This window comes from Fukomys damarensis, unplaced genomic scaffold (genome assembly GCF_012274545.1).
Source record: "Fukomys damarensis isolate Sample0158 unplaced genomic scaffold, DMR_v1.0_HiC HiC_scaffold_23, whole genome shotgun sequence".
In the NCBI taxonomy this organism is placed as follows: Eukaryota; Metazoa; Chordata; class Mammalia; order Rodentia; family Bathyergidae; genus Fukomys; species Fukomys damarensis.
In genome coordinates, this window is record NW_022900935.1 from 29,776,999 (window position 1) to 29,795,136 (window position 18,138).

Genomic DNA, 18,138 nt, shown 5'->3' on the forward strand with positions numbered 1-18,138 from the left:
TGTGTAGATAGTGTCTTGCTATATAGTTCAGGCTGGCCTTGAACTCACTATGTAGCCCAAGGCTGGCTTCAAACAAAGAATTCTCCTGCCATCAGCCTCCCAAGTGCTAGGATTACAGGAATTCACCACCACACCCACAGGTTTACTAGTACTGTTTTTTTCCCCATTAAATTTATTGGTACATTTAAAGCAAACAGTACAGTTACATTTATCATTGGTATCTTGTACCTTTACATGATATATCTTGGTACTTATTTTTTCCCCATGCCCCTGCCCTCCTTTCACCCCCTTCACCCTTCCTTATTTACAAAGACTTTGTTTCCATTTTTTCCTTTTTTCACATTTCTTCTTTTCCCCTTTTTCCTTTCCCCTCCCCTTCCTACTAGTATTGTTAAAGAAAATTTTTATCTATATTCCCGAGGAGTGTTGCTTGATTTCTTTATCTAATTCTTTATTCACTTTTGACATATTTTTTCTGGTCACAAAAATGTGCGGAAGTGTTCTCTGCTCCTGTATTTTCTCAAAACTTTTGTTTTTACAATAATTTTAAATTTTCATTGGCACATAATAATTGTACATATTCATGCAGGAAACTGTGACATTTCTGTACAAGTGTACAATATGTAAGGGTCAGATTAGACTGATTGGCATATCTGTCAACCTTAGGCATACATCATTTCTTTATGTTGGGAGCAATCAAAACCTCTATAATAGCTATTTTGAAATATTCAATTAATTGTTGTCAACTGTAACCATCTGACTATGCTACAGAACATTGGAAGTTATTCTTCCTACCCACCTGTACCCCTGCACCTGTCAGCCCCACCGCAACTTCCCCAGGCTCCCGTAACCACTAGCCTCATCTCTGCTTTGAGACCAGCATTTCAGGTTGCACGTGTAAGTGAGAACATGAGATATTTGTCTTCATGTGCCCGATTTATTTGTGTATCTGTGCCACATTTTCACTCTCCATTCATCTATCAGCACCCACCCTGAGTTCGTGTCTAGGCCAGTGTAGATACAGCTGCAGTAAACACACGAACACAGATGTCTTCTTTACTTCAATTTCTTTTACTCCAGTTCCTTTGAATATATTCCCAGGAGACAGATTACTACATCATGCAACAATAGTTCTGGCTTTTTTATGAACCTTCATGTCTGGCATAATGTCTATGCTAATTTACTTTTCCCACCAAGAGTTTACCAGAGTCCTCCTTTCTCTGGATCTTTGCCAGCATTTTAAAAAGTTATTTTTATAAAGGCTTTTTTTTTTTTTTTTTTTTTTTTAACCAGGGATTGAACTCGGGTCCTTGTGCTTGCAAGCCAGGCCACCGAACTGCTGAGCTAAATCCCCAGCCCTGTAAAGGCCATTTAAATGGCTGTGATGATATCTCGTTGCTGTATTGATTTGTGTTTCCCCAGTGATTAGTGATATTGAGCATTTTTCTAAATATAATCCTACCTTGGCACTTGACTGCTTTGAAACTGGTGGAATTTGGTGCTTGACATAGCGTTGTTTTTTTGACGTTCAGTGGAAAGGCTGCGATTTCGTGATGTTGATTGCCACATCACTCACTGCCCTGTCCTGCCAAATCAGTTTGGTATTCATCATTGTTGGTATTCATCTCGCCTTCCAGAAGCAATTAACAATGAGTACTGAGGAGCCATGGTACATTTTGACCATATGTTCTTTATGAAATATCTATTCTGGTCACTCACTGATGTTTTAATTACTGTACTTGTTTTTTGTTTTTTCTTTTGAGTTGTTCAAATTTCTTATGTACTCTGGAAGAAATTCCATGTCAAATGAGCATTTGAAAATATTATCTCCTATTTTGTAGGTTGACTATTATTTCCTATGCTTTACAGAAACTTTTAATTGTTTGTTTGGTTTGGTTTTGTTGTTGTTGTTGTTTTTCCCCAATACCAGGGATTGAACTCAGGATCTTAGGCTCACAAGGCAGGCATGGCACTGCTGAGCTACACCCCCAGCCCTACAGATGCTTTTTATTTTGGTATAATCCCATTTGTCAATTTTTCCTTTTGTTGCCTATGCATTTGAGGTCATACTCCAAAGAAATCTTTGTCCAGACCAATGTCCTGAAGTGCTTTCCCTATATATTTATTTTCTAGTTAGTAGTTGCAGGTCTTAAACTTAAGTCTTCAGTCCATTTTGAGTAGATGTTTGCATATGGTTAGAGAGACAGATATCCAGTTTTCCTGGCACTATTTATTGAAGAGATCTTGCTTTCTTCAATGTATGTTCTTACTGTCCTTGGCTGCCTAGCTACTTGGGAGGCTGAGTTGGGATGAACACTTGAGATCAGGAGTTTGAGACCAACCTACGCAACATAGTGAGATCTTGTCTCAGTAAAATAAAAGCTGCATAAAGACAATCAGAAAATTCTAGGGTCCAGGGCAACATCTCAGTGATCTCATTATAAGAAACAATGAAGGGCTGGTGATTTAGCTCAGTGGTTCAGCCACCTACCTCTCAAGCACAAGGTCCTGAGTTCAATCCGAAACAAACCGAAACAAAACAAAACAAAAAATAAATAATGAGGAAGAAATTCACGTAAAATGATATAAATAAAAATTCTAAATTTGTCTTTATTTTTTTTAACTTGCAGCACTAGGGATTGAACCCATGGGGGTTCACACATGCTAGGCAAGTGCTCTACCACTGAGACAGATCCCCAGCCCTGTGTAAATTTTATTTTGAGACAGGACCTCTTTAAATTACCCAGGCTGGCCTCAAACCTGTGACCCACTTCATCCACCTGAGTAGATTACAAGTGTGTACCACTATACCCAGCTAACAAAATATTTTAAAAAATAAAACAATTGACTGAAAGTACATGGACTTATTTTGAGGTTCTCTTTTCTGATCCATTGTCCTTTGTGTCTGTTTTTATCCAGTACTGTATGATGTTTTGGTTAATATTCTTTGTAGTATGTTGAAGTCAGTTATTAGAGTACCTTCTGCTCTGTTCTTTTTGCTCAGCATTTCTTGGGCTATTCAGAGCCCATTAGGGTTCAATACAAATGTGAGGAGTGTTTTTTCTATTTCTGTGGAGAATATCATTGGTAATTTTATAAGACTGCATTAGTCTTTGGGAAATGTGAAGATTTTAACAATATTAGTTCTGCCAGACAAGATACAAATGATAATTGTAATTGTACTGTATACTTAGAGAAAAAGATATTAGTTCTGCCAGTATATGAGCATAAGATGTTTTTCCATTCGTGTTTCTGTGTCCTCTTTAATTTCTTTCATCATTGCCTCACAGCTATATTCTGTGGTTCCCAGGTCAGCAATATCAGCATTACTGGGCAAGCCTGCTAGATATACAAAATCTCGGGCTGGTGATTTAGCTCAGTAGCACTGTGCCTGCCTCACAAGTGCAAGGTCCTGAGTTTGATTTCCACTACAAAAAAGAAAGAAAAAAAAAGAAAAGGAAGCCCCATCCCAGACCTACTGAGTCTGAACCTACATTTTAGCAAGTTCTCAAGCTAACTTGAGGGCACATAAAAGTATGAGAATTGAAGTCCTAATGTAATTTATATAGAAATTGATCCTAAATCCAGACAAGCTAAGTTCAGGAAGCCACACTGGCACTTATTAGTAAAAAGTAAAAAGGGACAAAGAAGCAAAATTGGTTTTGAGAAAAGTGCTTCCATATTAGAAAATATGTGTGTGGCCTAAATAAGGCTCCTTGAGAGATGGAAAAATGTACATTAACATAGAATATTAACACCTTTCCCCTCAGAACACAAAAGATAATGTTATTCTCTCCAGTGTCAGACTTCACACACTTGATCCCAAATACACCCTTTGCTCTAGCCAATTAAGAACAACTTGAATTGCAATCCTTGCAAATCATTGCCAGGCAGACTCCCAAACCCACTCCCTACTGCTCTTTAGGGACTGATACTATGCCGAAGAATCAGCACTTCAACAAACACACCAGGTGATTCTGATGCCCTGACACTTGGGAACTATTATACCACTAAATTTCAGCGCATATCTGGAATGTATTGTTTAAATAATGTCATATTTGCTTTAGAAGAATATTCCTATTTTTACCAAAGGCTTGAGCCATAATTGCTGTTGTTAGTCAATTAAATAAATTGGCCAAGTGATTCATGATAATTCTGTTTGGACCATATTTCATACTTTCATTACCTTTTGGGGCTCATCTAAATTTTGGAACCAAGCCTAATTCCTTTCAAATGGTTAATCAAACTTTTTTTGAGTCTGCCAATATAGGTTGGTGAAAAAGATTTACATTGTGGCCCAGTGTGGTGGTTCACACCTGTACCAGTACTTAGGAGGCTGAGGCAGGAAGATCACTTTGAGTTTGAGGGCAGCCTGGCTACATAGTGAGTTCAAGGCCAGCCTGGACTACAGAGTGAGACCTTGTCTCCAAAAAATATATATTTTTAATTCATATTGTGGAAAAGAAATTCTCCGGTGAAAATATGTAATGCTAAAATTCATTACTCATATGAATACATAGATTGAATATATTACAGAAATTATACAAAAATGATTTCATCTTAAAAATACAAATAACTTTTTTTATATAGGGAGAGCAAAGAAAAAATGAAGAAGCTCGTATAAAAGGTACTTTTTCTCAATAATGTGTTAGAACAAATCCTAATCACTGTATAGCAATTCACATCTTAAAGTATCAAAGGGCTATTCTAAATGTTTTTAAGTATTTTAAATGTTATGAAAGTTCAAGGGAAATGTCAATTTATGGGCACATAACTTTTAGAAAAAGAAAAAATTTCAATTTCATATCCTAAAATTTGAAACTTTGAATTTTCTTTCCAATTTGAGCCCAAAAGTATCATGTATGATGCCTGAGGGTAAAAATGAACTTTTGGGCCTTTGAGAGGTAGAGACAGAGGGAAAAACAAGAATTAAACAAAAACAGCAAAGTGAATTTTTAAAAACACTTTATAGTAATCCCAGCACTTGGGAGGCTGAGGCAGGAGGATCATTGTGAGTTTGAGACCAGCCAGGGCTACATAGTGAGTTCCAGGTCAATCTCAACTACATAGTGAGACCCTGTCTCAAAAAACAAAACAAAAAAAAACTTTATATATTGCATATTTTATCTTAGTACCTCAAAACATCATCCTCTAAGCACATTGTCACATGACTGTAATGCCAGCAGTAGGAGGCTGAGGCAGGAGGATTGCCATGAGTTCAAGTTTACATAGTGAGTTCAAGGCCAGCCTGAACTACACAGTGAGACCTTGTTTCAAAAATTAAAAATTAAAAAATAATTTCTGAATATAAAATACTTATGGCAACTTTTAAATTAATGGGCAAAATATCAAAATTAACTTGTAAAATATATTTAGGATATTATGTGGCATTTTCTAAAATGTCATTTTTCAATAATCAGTGTGTAGCCTAAATGATATAATGAAAAACACATGATACTTAAGAATAATGAATATTGGGCGAGATGTGGTGGCGCGCGCCTGCGTCCCACCACTCGGGAGCCTGAGGCCAGGGGATCCCAGAGAGTTCAAGGCCAGCCTGGACTACATAATGAACTCAAGGCCAGCCTAAACAGCATAGCAAGACCCTGTCTGGAAAAAAAAATTATCAAGAAGATAAATTAAATGTAAATGTGTGTTAAATGCTTTGTATTTAAATTGTAAGACTCTCAAGGAATGCTGTTACTATTTTGGGGGGGTGGGGTACTAGGGATCAAACTCAGGTCCTTGTGCTTTTGGGACAGGCAGCAGAACCACTGAGCTAAATCCCCAGCCCCGAATGTTGTCACTATTGATACAGGGTCAACTCATAGTCCCTTCTCGCTGTGGACCATCTTGTAATCTACCTATTCAAGGAAGCTTGTCTTTTTTAAATTGGTTTATTAAAGAAAGCAACAGTTAGCCATAATCACTAAGAAATCGTTTCATGTAACATTCCAGAACTCATCTACAATCTGATCTGATTTAAAGTGTACTTTCCTACTTTTTTGTTTTTGTGTTTTTGTTTTTTGAGACACAGTCTTGCTATGCAGTCCAGACTGGCCTTGAACTCACTATGTAGCCCAGGTTGGCCTCAAATTCATGGCAATCCTCCTACCTCAGCCTCCCAATGCTGGGATTACAAACATGATCCATCATGCCCAGCTCCAACTCTTGATTATCATGAAAATATTGCTAACTCCTAATTACATATTTAATATTGTATGGATGATGATACCAACTCTGAATTTCCCTTATGGGATGGCCCTGTCCAATATAGACCTAAAAGGAGTCTGAATTTTAAAAAACATTGCCCATATAATTAAGATTTGCCTCATAAATGTGTAATATTTATAGCACATCTATTTTTCACAGCGATTAAAGATGAATTCTGCCGTGCAACTAAAAAGGTAATCTGTGACCTCCTAGAGATTAACTCCACGACAAATGGCAGCAGCATTTCGTTAAACTTACCAACATCACCATCAGATTCTCACTACAGCCAAAGTATACAAGCAGCTGATGAATGGTTCTCTGATGATTCTCAAGCAGAAAATAATTCTTCAAAGCCTTTCCTTGGGGAACCCCTAGTGGAAAAAGTATTTTCATACCTGTCAACCATTCCATCAAAAGAATACTTAAAATGTAATGAGCATGACAATTTTTGATGATTAAAATAATGACATTAAGGAAATGTTCTCATGAAGAAACACTCAAGTTGAAATACAAAACCTTCGGCGTAACACTGAATGACTTTTTTTCTTTTGAATCCTTGTATACCCTGAAATCAGGTAATGTTAAAACTGAATCACCAGCTTCTGACTCTCCTAACATGCCGGTGCTAATGTTTCCTTTCTTGTGCTTTGTCATAGAGTGGGCCTGCTTCCCGTGCTGGCTCTTATTTCTAGAAATAAAACTATGGGAAGAATTATGGTAGTATCATGGATAGTAAGTTTAACTCCTTGTACCTTACAAAAGATAGATAATATGATTGTATTTTCAATATGCAGGAGAAATACTTCAAGAAATCTTTATGAATATACTTTAATAAAACATCTGCTGCATTTTGTTATACTTTGGACATATCAATTTCATTTCAGCGTGAGTAGATGTGGGTAGAATACCTATCAGCTTTTCTGAATTTAAAAAACACAAGTCACCTATCTTTCAAACCTTATCATGTCATGAGTTTGGTAATCAAGATAAATTTGCTCTTAAGTAATTTCCTTTCTCTGTTTCTCAGAAAGCCCCCCCAACCCTCACCCCTCTTGATAAAAATGACTCCTACTCACCTGAATCAAGTGAGGTGAGTTAGAGTTCCTTTCTAGTATGAGAGGCCTGTGTGCAAAAATGTATGGTTATGAGGGATTTCTGAACCTATCATGTAATCTTGTTTTTTTTCTTTCCTAAATACTCTCCATGTAATCAATCTTTTTGTTGTTGTTGTTGTTTTGTTTTGTTTTGTTTTGAGACAGAGTCTCACTATGTAGTTGAGACTGACCTGGAACTCGCTATGTAGCCCAGGCTGGTCTCTATCTCTCAGCGATCCTCCTGCCTTAGCCTCCTGAGAGCTGGGATTACAGGCATGTGCTACCACGCCTGGCTAAGCAATCTTTTTAATTTGCTTTCTCTTAGGAAAAAAAATGATTAATATTAAGTATAATACTACCTTTTACACTTAAATAAGACCTACTTATACCTTCCCAAGGGATAAATCGTACCTGTTACAATAAATGCAGAAAAAAAATTGTCTCAAAGGAGATAATAAATAGCATCATGCAAGTCTACCATTTCTGACCCAGGAAATAGTAAAGGAGTTGGAAGACCTTTCTCTTTTGATGCACTTGTCCATTTCCTCACAGTGTGTGGTGGATTCTGAGCATATCTCTCCTGTCCACCCACAGATCTCTGTAAGCTGTTTCACAAGGAGCGGTAAGAACAAGACCTTCAGCTGGTCTCGTGCTCTTAGTGTTCTGAAACTTATGCCTTCTTGGTATCGTAGGAAAGGGAGTTATAGCTGAAGATGGTAAAGTCCTAAGACTTCTCTGGGGTTGGAAATAAGAGATTCTAGCTTCTGTCTGACCAGACTCTGGAATAGAAGAACCTGGGAGCTGTGAGTTGCCATGTCCTACCATGCAATTTAGGAAGCAAAAGCAGCAAATCTGCAAAAGGAGAATAATGAAACATTTGCGAATTGGAAAGGAGAGATGAGAGCTCAGGAGAATATGGTTCTGCGCTTTCTAACAGTGTTCCATCCCCTGCTTTAACACTTCGTAAAGCCTGGCCATGACCCCTGCCCTTGGCTTGATAGGGTATCCTGTGTCCTAATTGTAAAACTCCTTTTCTCTCTTAAGCTCACAAGATGTGATTTCTGTTATTGGCTACCACCCCCAAGGCTTGGATTTAACTGTCATTTTTGGTTTTTATGCACTTTCATAATTTTATAATAAATTCTCCTTTTTGCATAAACTAGAAAGAGTTTAGTTTCTTTTACTACATTCAAAACATACAACCAAATTATTGTCAAAAGTTCAAAAAGATATTTATGCCTATAAAGTACTTGTTATACTGTAATGATATAATTGCTTAAAAACCTAACACATTCACTTATTTATTAAAATGTTATTCCCTGTCATAGACATGTACATTATTCTATTTGAAAAGCATACTAAACAGTACTTATACCAACTCAAATTACAGTAGTCAAAAATGAATTTTAAGAACTATGAAGGATCTGAGATTTCACCTTCTAGCCTGCAACAGTTTCATGGGTCAGACTCTTAGGTCAGTCACAAAGGACAAGTAATCATTCATGGCAGTAGCCAAAGTATCGTCATTTTATACTGTTTCTGGTGTCCCCGTTCCCACAGACTGATTGAAAAGGACCATAAACAGCAAGTTGCATTACAAACAGTAAAAAAAAAAAATTAGGAACCCAAATATTTTATTTAACAGTAAGAAAAAAATAGACAGTTAAGACACACATGCCTGTTGTACCAGAGGAAGCCACTATCACTGTCTGCCACAGTCATTTGCTGTGTAAACATCAGTGAGAGAAAAATCATTTTGAGGTTAAGGATAAGGGATTTATTCTAGGACTTGTATTTTGCACAAGTGAAGGAGGGAGATTGAAGAATCAGAGGAGCCACCAGTGAATCTAAGACACCACCTTGTCCAGCTGCCACAAGGAGATGGGAGGAAGTCGTGTGGAAATGTGTGTGGGAAACTTGCCTCCCAGTAGCAACTGCCTTTGAAAATATACTGCCAAGCATCTTGTGGTGGTCAATAGGGTCAGCAACTGGCAAGAACTGGACATGGAAGAAGGCTGGAAACAAGTTGGGACCCACTGGCTTCTCTCTGAGGTCTGTTAACACATCTAGGTAGAACAGCCTTCACAGAGTAATGGTTTCCGCTTAAATTCCACCGGTCAGATCTTGTATAAATTTCTCTTTGGGCCAACTTTAACCCAGAATCATGCCAACACAAATAGTGGATTGCATTACAAATAGTGAGGAGAGAATTTAGGGAACCAAACTTTAGGTTTATGGCTAATATAATTATAGTTTAACCAAGTTAACTCAGTACAAACTACCACAAACTACTTATCATGGATTTGGCATTCACTTATATATTAATGATATTTAAAACTTTCAAATAAAATAGCAGAGTGATTTCAGCAAGACAGAAAAACAAGATATCCCTCACATGCCTTTCCAGCAACCATTTTGCAGCTATCCATGGTAAGAGTGCCATGGATAGGAAGGAAGGAAGTTGTGAAATCCTGGAGCAGCCCAAGACCCACAAAGGCAGTACTACACCCAGATGGCAGATTTTCCAATCATGACCTGGTTCTAGGTATGGAAATGGCCTGATCCCCTACAGACAGCTGTCGGTCCTGCTCCTGAACCATCCACCCAGAGACCCGGAAGGAGTCACCCTTGCTCATACCTTGGGTGACAGACTTGCTGATGTTGATTCCAGAAGTGTACTCAGAACTGGCTCTGAAATTTGATGCTAGCCTCACTCAGCAGTGTTCAGAGACCAGTTCTGCCAGTGGGACAGGGTGCCAAAGAGACATGCCTACATGAGTGTGCAGGGCAGGACTGCCAATCTTAATCCCACAGCAGGCCCTAAAAAAGCGCTAAGGCTTGGCTCCAGCCTCTCCTAGCAGTAATCAGAGATCTATTCTGCTGGTGGCACAAGGACCAAAGGGAGACAGAGCCAAGTCTTGGGAGTGGGTTCACTGAGCTCAGTTCTGGCTGTGGATCCTGAAATAGCTTTGTTACCTAGTTCCATCACCTCTCAGCCATGGGCTAGGGCAGTATAGTTTGCTCAGGGACCCACCTAGTGACTCAAAAGGAACCCAGAAGAAGCACAGTTGTATGCATAGCTAGTAATAGGCCCACTCTCTGTGCACCCTGACATTGGCCTTTATCCCAGCACTATCTCTGTGGATCAAGGTCCTGGAGACAGTCCAGTCTACTCAGGGACAAGTAAGGCCCATTCCCATAGAAGCCCCTGCCAACAGGCCTGTCTGTTACCTACTCAACCATGATCCAAGAGGCAGTCCATAAACCTATGAACCTACAGAACCTCCACCTGCTGAAACCAATTTGTAAAGACTGATAGTGGTTCTTCTTCCTTCAAATGCACAGACACCATCACAAGCCTACGTGGACAATGAAGAATCAGGCGAACATTAAACCATCAAAGAATACTAAATATCTCCACAAACTGAAACCCAAGAAATGGAGATTTATGAATTGCATGAAAGAGAATTTTAATCATTTTACAGAAGCTCAATGAGGTGCAAAACAAATCAACACAGACAACTAAGTAAGGTTAGGAAAAATATATGAACAAACTTAAAAGTTTAATAAAAAAACAGAAATCATAAAAAAGGAACCAAACAAATCCTGATGCTAAAGAATACAATGATAGATCTGAAAAATTCAGTAAAGTTTGAACGGTGGTAGACTCAATCATGCAGAAGAGTTAGCAAATACAAAGACAGGTCATTCAAAATTAGCTAAAGGAACAAAAAGTAAAAACAACAGAAGGCTAGGGAACCTACAGAACACCAAGAAGCATGTCACTATGTGAATTACAGGAAGTCAAGAAGAAATGAGAAAAGGGCTGGGGATTTAGCTCAGTGGTGCTGCTGCCTGCCTCACAAACAAAAGGTCCCGAGTTTGATCCCTGGTACAAAAAACAAAACAAAACAAAACAAAACAAAAAGAAAGAGAGAACATTAGAAAGTTTATTTAAAGAAATAATATTTAGCCGGGCGTGGTGGTGCACACCTGTAATCCCAGCACTGGGGAGCCTGAGGCTGTGAGTTCGAGACAAGCCTGGGGGCTATACAGTGAGTTCCAGGTCAGTCTCAACCACATAGTGAGACCCTGTCTCACCAAAAAAAAAAGAAAAAAGAAAAAGAAAGGAGATACCAACATCCTTACAAAGGATCATCTTGTTCACCTGATTATTTAGATCTTCTGATATTCCCCTTTAGGGAGCACCTATGTGGGACCCAAATTTATCCTTACAGACTGTACCCATGCAGAAAAATTTATCTACATACATCTTCCCCATAGTCTGTGACACTAATTTTCCAATTTTGTTCCTTAGAGGTCCCCCAACCCTCTGGAAAAACCATCATCGAATGTCATAGCAATCTGTTTCCCTACATGCTTATCCTCCCAGGCTATACAACCAGGTACGCTGCCTGAAATAACATCCACTGAGATTTCTCTGCCCATCAAGACACATCTTAGTAGGGTTGTCGTGCTTTAACGTGAAATTTCAGATGATGCTGGTATAGCATGCAGGACTCTATACGCCGGGCTCAACTACTGTTATCCTCTGAACTGGAGGAAGAACGAACTTCATCTGAGGGCATAGGCATATATTTTAAGATAGAGAAGGTCATGTAATAGAAGTAAGAAGCATCAGTATCTTAACTGTTTCCTCAAGCAATTTATCTGTTCTTCAGTTTACTCAGAGCCAATTGTATCTTAATTGCATCTGTTGATCAAGTGCAGATCTATACACCTATGCCTTGTTGGATCACACAAGATCCAGTTCTTTTTGAACAGCTCTACCTGCAACTTGGTGGTTATGGCCACATGTTCAGTCTCTAGTACTCTAAGAGCAAGCCCAAAGATGTTTTCAAAAAGGGAATAGTTTTTGGCAGAAGACAGCATAGATTTGTTTTGGACTCTAGACTCCGATTAACCTCTAATGGCTTGCTGAAGTCTCCATTCTGCTATAAACTGTCCAAGTAGCGAGGATACTTTGGGTCAAGTGGCAGAACTGACTCAGCAGCCTGGACGTGTCGCAGGGCCTTCTGTTCTCCTGAGGTCCACAAGAGATGGGACTTTTTTACATTACTCAGCCAAATGGTCAGAGTAGCACAAGAGATACTGCCTCCGATTTCCAGAGGAGCCCACTAGACATAGCACCTCCTTTGGGTTGGAGGACTCAGACGCAGACGCTAGTCTTCCACCTTGGAAGGGTATCCACACATGCTCCAGACCATTAGATGCTGAGTAATTCCACCAAGGCAACAGCCCCCTGAATTGTGTGGTATTTATTTCTCTCTTTGATACATACTATCTTACCAAGGTGTTTGGTGCAGTTCCTAGTGCTTGTTCACCGGGTCTAGCCAACCTGATCTCACAAAAATCTTGAGTTGTCATGTGGAATGGAGAGAATCAAGGCCTATTTGTCCTAGATCATGGCAGAGGTTAGACAGATTATATATAGCCTTGAGGTGGAACAGTGGTGGTGTCAGTGCTGATCTGGCCAGGTGAAATATAACCATGTCTTGTGGTCCATAATAGCAGGCATAGAGAAAAAGCACTTGCCAGAGCAATAACTGGATACGAGGGAATGTGTTTTGTTTTTGTTTTTTAGAAAGGGTCTCGCTCTGTGATTCAGGCTGGGCTTGAACTCACCATTGTAGCCCAGAGTAACCTCGAATTCATGGCAATCCTCCTGCCTCAGCCTCCCAAGTGCTGGAATTACAGCTGGGATTGCGTTGCTTTATTCCAGCAATGAAACAATGGGAACAGTGGCTGGATTTGGAAGAATCTCCTGATTCAATTAGAAAGAAGCCACCCTCATTTTCTAAGGTGTAACTTTCTGTGCAGGCCAAATCAACACATTGAAAGGAGATGTGGTTAGAATCACCACCCTGCACCCTTTCAGTGGCATTAATCTCTGCTATCTCTCCATGTGGTATTGCTTGCTCCCTTCCTTCCTCCATTCGGCCATCCTTCCTCCTTCCTTCCTTATTCTTCTCTTTTTTTTGAGGCAAGGTCTTGATATATTGCCCAAGTTGCTCTTGAATTCCTCACCTCAAGTGGTTCTCCTGCCTCAGCCTCCCTAGCATCTAGGTTTGTGGGCAAGCCACCACTCCCAGTTTGGTGTACTGTTTTGGTAGGGAAAACAATTCCAGGAGCTTCCGCTTGACTTTTCCTACCACAACATCCCTCATTTCATGGGTCAGGAAAGCGATGTGGAGATTTTGACATTTGTTTGTATCTCTTCTAATCATGCAACCTAGAACCAGGAAGACAATCACCAGGATGGGTTTGAAACCAATGAGACCCACTAAGATGCACCCAAACCCAAACTTCCTTAAAAATCTGATTTCCTGAGCCGGGCGTGGTGGTGCACCCCTGTAATCCCAGCCCTCGGGAGGCTGAGCAGGAGGATGGCTGTGAGTTCGAGTCCAGCCTGGGCTATGTAGTGACTTCCAGGTCAGTCTCAACTACATCAATCAATCAATCAATCTGATTTCCATAAGCCCGCATTGACTAATAGATCACTGAAGGTCTCCAAAATTTCTATCAGTTCATAGACGGTATCTAGTAATTTATTTTTAAAATCTCATTATTCTCCTTGGCCTAACACAGATTCACCCTGACAAATGGCTGCAGATCTTTTGAGGGACAACTGGGGAAAATACAGTGTAAATTTTAAAGTAGCAAGATCCTTCTTCAAAAATCATGCTTTACCCGAAGGGTTCTGTGAGCGTGAACTGGCTCAAATTTAGGAAGTAGTTGAGAAACCACGATTCCATATTGTGCTTCAAATCAAGCCTGTTTACCAGACTGAGAGCTTTTTCCTCTTATTCAAATCAAGGGAGCCCTTAAAGGTTCAAGTCTGTCTCTACTGCAGTAGGCAACAGGCTAAAGTGCCTGCTGGGCTTTTTCAGCCCTCCAGCTGTGGCCTCCCCTTGGAAACCCTGCATTTTCATCCATGCATGTAATGTACAAGAATCAGCCAAGATTTGAGGGATGGATATGCAGATTTGGACCTCTGACCTCCATTCTTCTCTGTTTTCTAGTATTTCCTCTCCTCCGTAATTCCCAGCTGCTGTGCAAATCCCAGAGTTCTTTTTGAATTCTTCAGGTCAATGAGACTCCAGTTTTCTCCTTTCTTTTCTAGCCTCCACTTCCTTCACAGAGTCCAGATTACGCTAAGGAGAAGGGAAAGGTGCTGAACATGTATTTTACCTGCTGTAGTTTTCTTCTTTCAAAGGTCAGATCTCCGGTTTATGTCCTCTTTTGGCTGCCATACAGTTTAAAACTATCATCTGCAGGAGAGTTCATTTAGTATAAGAAAGTGCCCCATTGCTGGAACTCTCAAAAACTCTTCAACCCTTTCTAAAATTCAGTGTTGGAGGCAACTGCCACTTGTAATCAGCCTACTATCAGTTCACAAACCTAATTTGTCCTAGGATTTGGAAAAGTTGGCCCTATTTGTATTTGTGTGGAAAAGATGGCCACAGTCATGTTTGTTTTCTGATATAGAGTTTGCAAACACGAAATTTTGCCAAATGCTTTTGTTTACAAACCAAATTGTTCTCAAACAAAAGTGCTCATGAGCCAGCATCATGGCTTCCTCCTGTAATCCCAGCACTCAGGAGGCTGAGGCAGGAGGATCGCCGTGAGTTCCAGGCCAGCTTGGGCTACGTAGTGAGTTCAAGGCCACCCTGAAATGCACAGTGAGATCCTGTCTCATGAACTGAGGTACCACTGTGTGTGTATGTGGGGGCGGGGAGAGGGGGAGAGAGGGCCATATCCAGATCTAGATCTTCAGTGCAAAAGAAATAATGTCAAAAATCAACAAATGGGATCACATTAAATTAAAAAGTTGCACAGTAAAGGAAACCATTGAGTGAAGAGAGCCTACAGAATGGAGAAAAATTTGCCAGTACTCCTCAGACAATAAAACTAATATATAAAGACTCAAAAGAGTAGGCTCCCCCAACTTTAAGTAAGTAGTTTGAAGACAATAATACATGGTATAATAACTATTGTTATTCTCGTATTATTTGATTACAAAGTTTGGTTTTAATTTTTCATAAAATAAAAAATTAAAGACCCAATTAAAATGGGCATCTGAAATGAGTAGGCACTTCTCAGATGAAAAACTACAAATGGCCAATAAATATACCAAAAAATGTTCAATATCGCTGGTCACTGGAAATATGTAAATTAAAACAACACTAAGATTCCATCTCATTCCAGAAAAAGGCTATCATCAGGAAATTAAGGGCCCGTAAATTAGTGGCACCATGCCTGTCTTGAAAGTGCAAGGTCCTAAGCTGGGCGAGGTGCACGCCTGTAATCTCAGCACTCAGGAGGCTGAGGCAGGAGGATTGCTGTGAGTTCAAGACCAGCCTGGGCTACATAGTGAGTTCCAGGTCAGTCTCAACTACATAGTGAAGAAAGTGTTCAATCTCCATTACTCCACCCCACAAAAAAAAGAAAGAAAGGAAAAGAAATTGAACAACAACAAATGCTGGGGAGGCTGTGGGGAAAAAGGAACCCTTCTCCATTAGTGGGGGTGTAAACTAATATGACTACTAGAGGGATCAATATAGAGCTTCCTCGTAAAACTGAAACTAGAAATCCCATCTCACCCAGTCATTCTTCCTCTGGTCATCTTCCCAAAAGAGTTAAAGACATCATATTACAGCGATGCATGCACACCTGTGCTTATAGCAGCACAGTTTATAATAGCTAAGTCTTGGAAGCAAGCTACACGTCCACCGACAGATGAAAAGATAAAGGAAATGTGGTACATGATGGAATCCTAATGCAATGTGAAGTAAGTCAGACACACCAGCTTAAATATCTCATGGTTTCTTTTATACAACAAACCCAATACATAAGTAAACTATATGTTTCATGTCTTTGGATTATCAGTCTGGCTGTTAGTCTGTGTTTATGATTACTTGGTGAAGACTTAAAATGAATATTTCTGATGTGAGCAAATAACTTTTAAAAAATAAAAATAAGGGCCGGGGATTTAGTTCAGTGGTTCCACTGCCTGCCTTACAATTGCAAGGTCCTGAGTTCAATCCCTGGTACAAAAAATAAATAAATAAAAAGAAAAAGAAAGAGAAAAGTATTTTACATAGCAGAAATGAGAGCAACTGGTGCAAAAATTGTGCTTGCTTTTTTTGAGACAAGGTCTTTATAGTTGAGTCTGGCCTTGAACTCACTCTGTAGTCCAGGCTGGCCTCAAACTCAGGACAATCCTCCTGCCTCAGCTTCCCGAGTACTAGGATTACAAGCATGCATCACCATGCCTGGCTTTAGACATTTTAAAATTCCAGATGCTTTTAAAACCTTTTGGATTTTTTATTTTTATGTTACTTAGCATAGTTAAAACCTCATTGCTGCTCTTAATAAGAGCAGTGTGCCTACATTAGTAGAATAAAGGAACATGTGTCAAGGAATAGCCAATTGACTTTCTTGTTTGTTTGCTTTTTGGTTTTTTGGTTTTTTTGAGACAGGGTCTCACTATGTAGTTCAGACTAACCTGGAACTCACTGTATAGCCCAGGCTGGTCTTAAACTCACAGCGATCCTCCTGCTTCAGCCTTCTGAGTGCTGGGATTACAGGCGTTTGCCCCAGCTCAATTGATTTTGTTTTAAGTACTTTTTTTTTTCTTTTATTGAGTTTATTGGTACATTTAAGGTATACAGTACAATTACGTTCATTATTGGGATCTTGTACCTTTACATGACAGGTCTTGGTTCTCATTTTTGTTTTAAATGCTTTTTAAGGAGAATAATAACATGTTTTCTATTTTTATTTGGGGCTTTTTTAGGACAGAGTCTCTATAATATGTAGTTCAGGCTGGCCTCAAAGTCACAGAGATTCACCTCCCTCAGCCTCCCAATTGGTACAATTATAGGCATGTGTCACAGTGCCCAGCCCTCTATTTATTTTTGAGAGAGTTTTTTGTAATTTTTTCATTCAAATGTTTAAAACAATTACTTAAGTGGAAAGCTTAAATTAAGTAATAAATAATGCCAAATTCTTAGAGCCTGAAGCCAAGGCCTGCTGCTGAGGCAGGAGGATTACAAATTCCAGGCCAGTCTGGGCAATGTAGTGAAGTCCTGTCTCAAAATAAAAAAGGGACAGGGCTGCAGTTTAGTGCACAGGTCCTGGGTTCATTCCCCAGTGTGGCAGGAAACAAGTAAAGAGAGAAATTAGCTACAGTTGAAGCTGCCAGACCTTTATTAAACAGTAGGTCTGTAATGATCTTCAGTCCCAAAGACTATAAGGATTTGGCCTTTCTTTCAGGGGTTCTCCACCTCTCCAGCTGGGATTTGCAGGGCTGTCCCTGCTGTGCTTTGGGGGAGAAGGAGAGGGAGGAGCCAGCAGTGGGTCTGGAGAGGAAAGAGACTCGGATTACGCTGATGGGTGTGCAAACGTTTCTGGGTACCTGCCCCTTCTCAGAAACTTGCAGTTGGATTTAGAGGTGATGGTTCAGCTGGGGCAACCCGAGAAGGTCTGAATGAACTCCGGACGGGAGCCTGCTTTTCCAAGCTCTTTGTGGGACGCAGAGGATGGGGAAGGGTCAGAGCCATTTAGGGTCAGGCACACAGAGTTTAAACACGATCTCTGCTATTCACTCAATCTTTCCATAGGGTTCCGTTTCAAAATAAGAAAAATTAAATTAAGAAAGCTTATCCTACCCCCCAAAAGAATGCTTGCCCTGTAGCGATGATGTCAGGATGAAGGGAGATAAATGATATAAAAAGTGCTTATGCAATTCCTGGAACACAGTGAGTATTCAATGAAAATTCGCACTTCACTGTTGAAAAATTTGTTC

General features: G+C 39.7%; 1 protein-coding gene across 1 annotated transcript in view; it reads left to right on the forward strand.

Annotated features, from left to right (window-relative positions):
- The window catches only part of CUNH1orf185 (chromosome unknown C1orf185 homolog), a 27,234-nt gene extending 19,789 nt beyond the window's left edge, over positions 1–7,445 (forward strand). The window contains exons 4-5 of the mRNA XM_010610290.2: positions 4,591–4,627; positions 6,373–7,445. Coding sequence (XP_010608592.1) covers positions 4,591–4,627; positions 6,373–6,665 — 330 coding nt within the window. The 3' untranslated portion in view covers positions 6,666–7,445. The remainder of the gene's footprint in view (positions 1–4,590; positions 4,628–6,372) is intronic.
- The last annotated feature ends 10,693 nt before the right edge of the window (positions 7,446–18,138 follow it).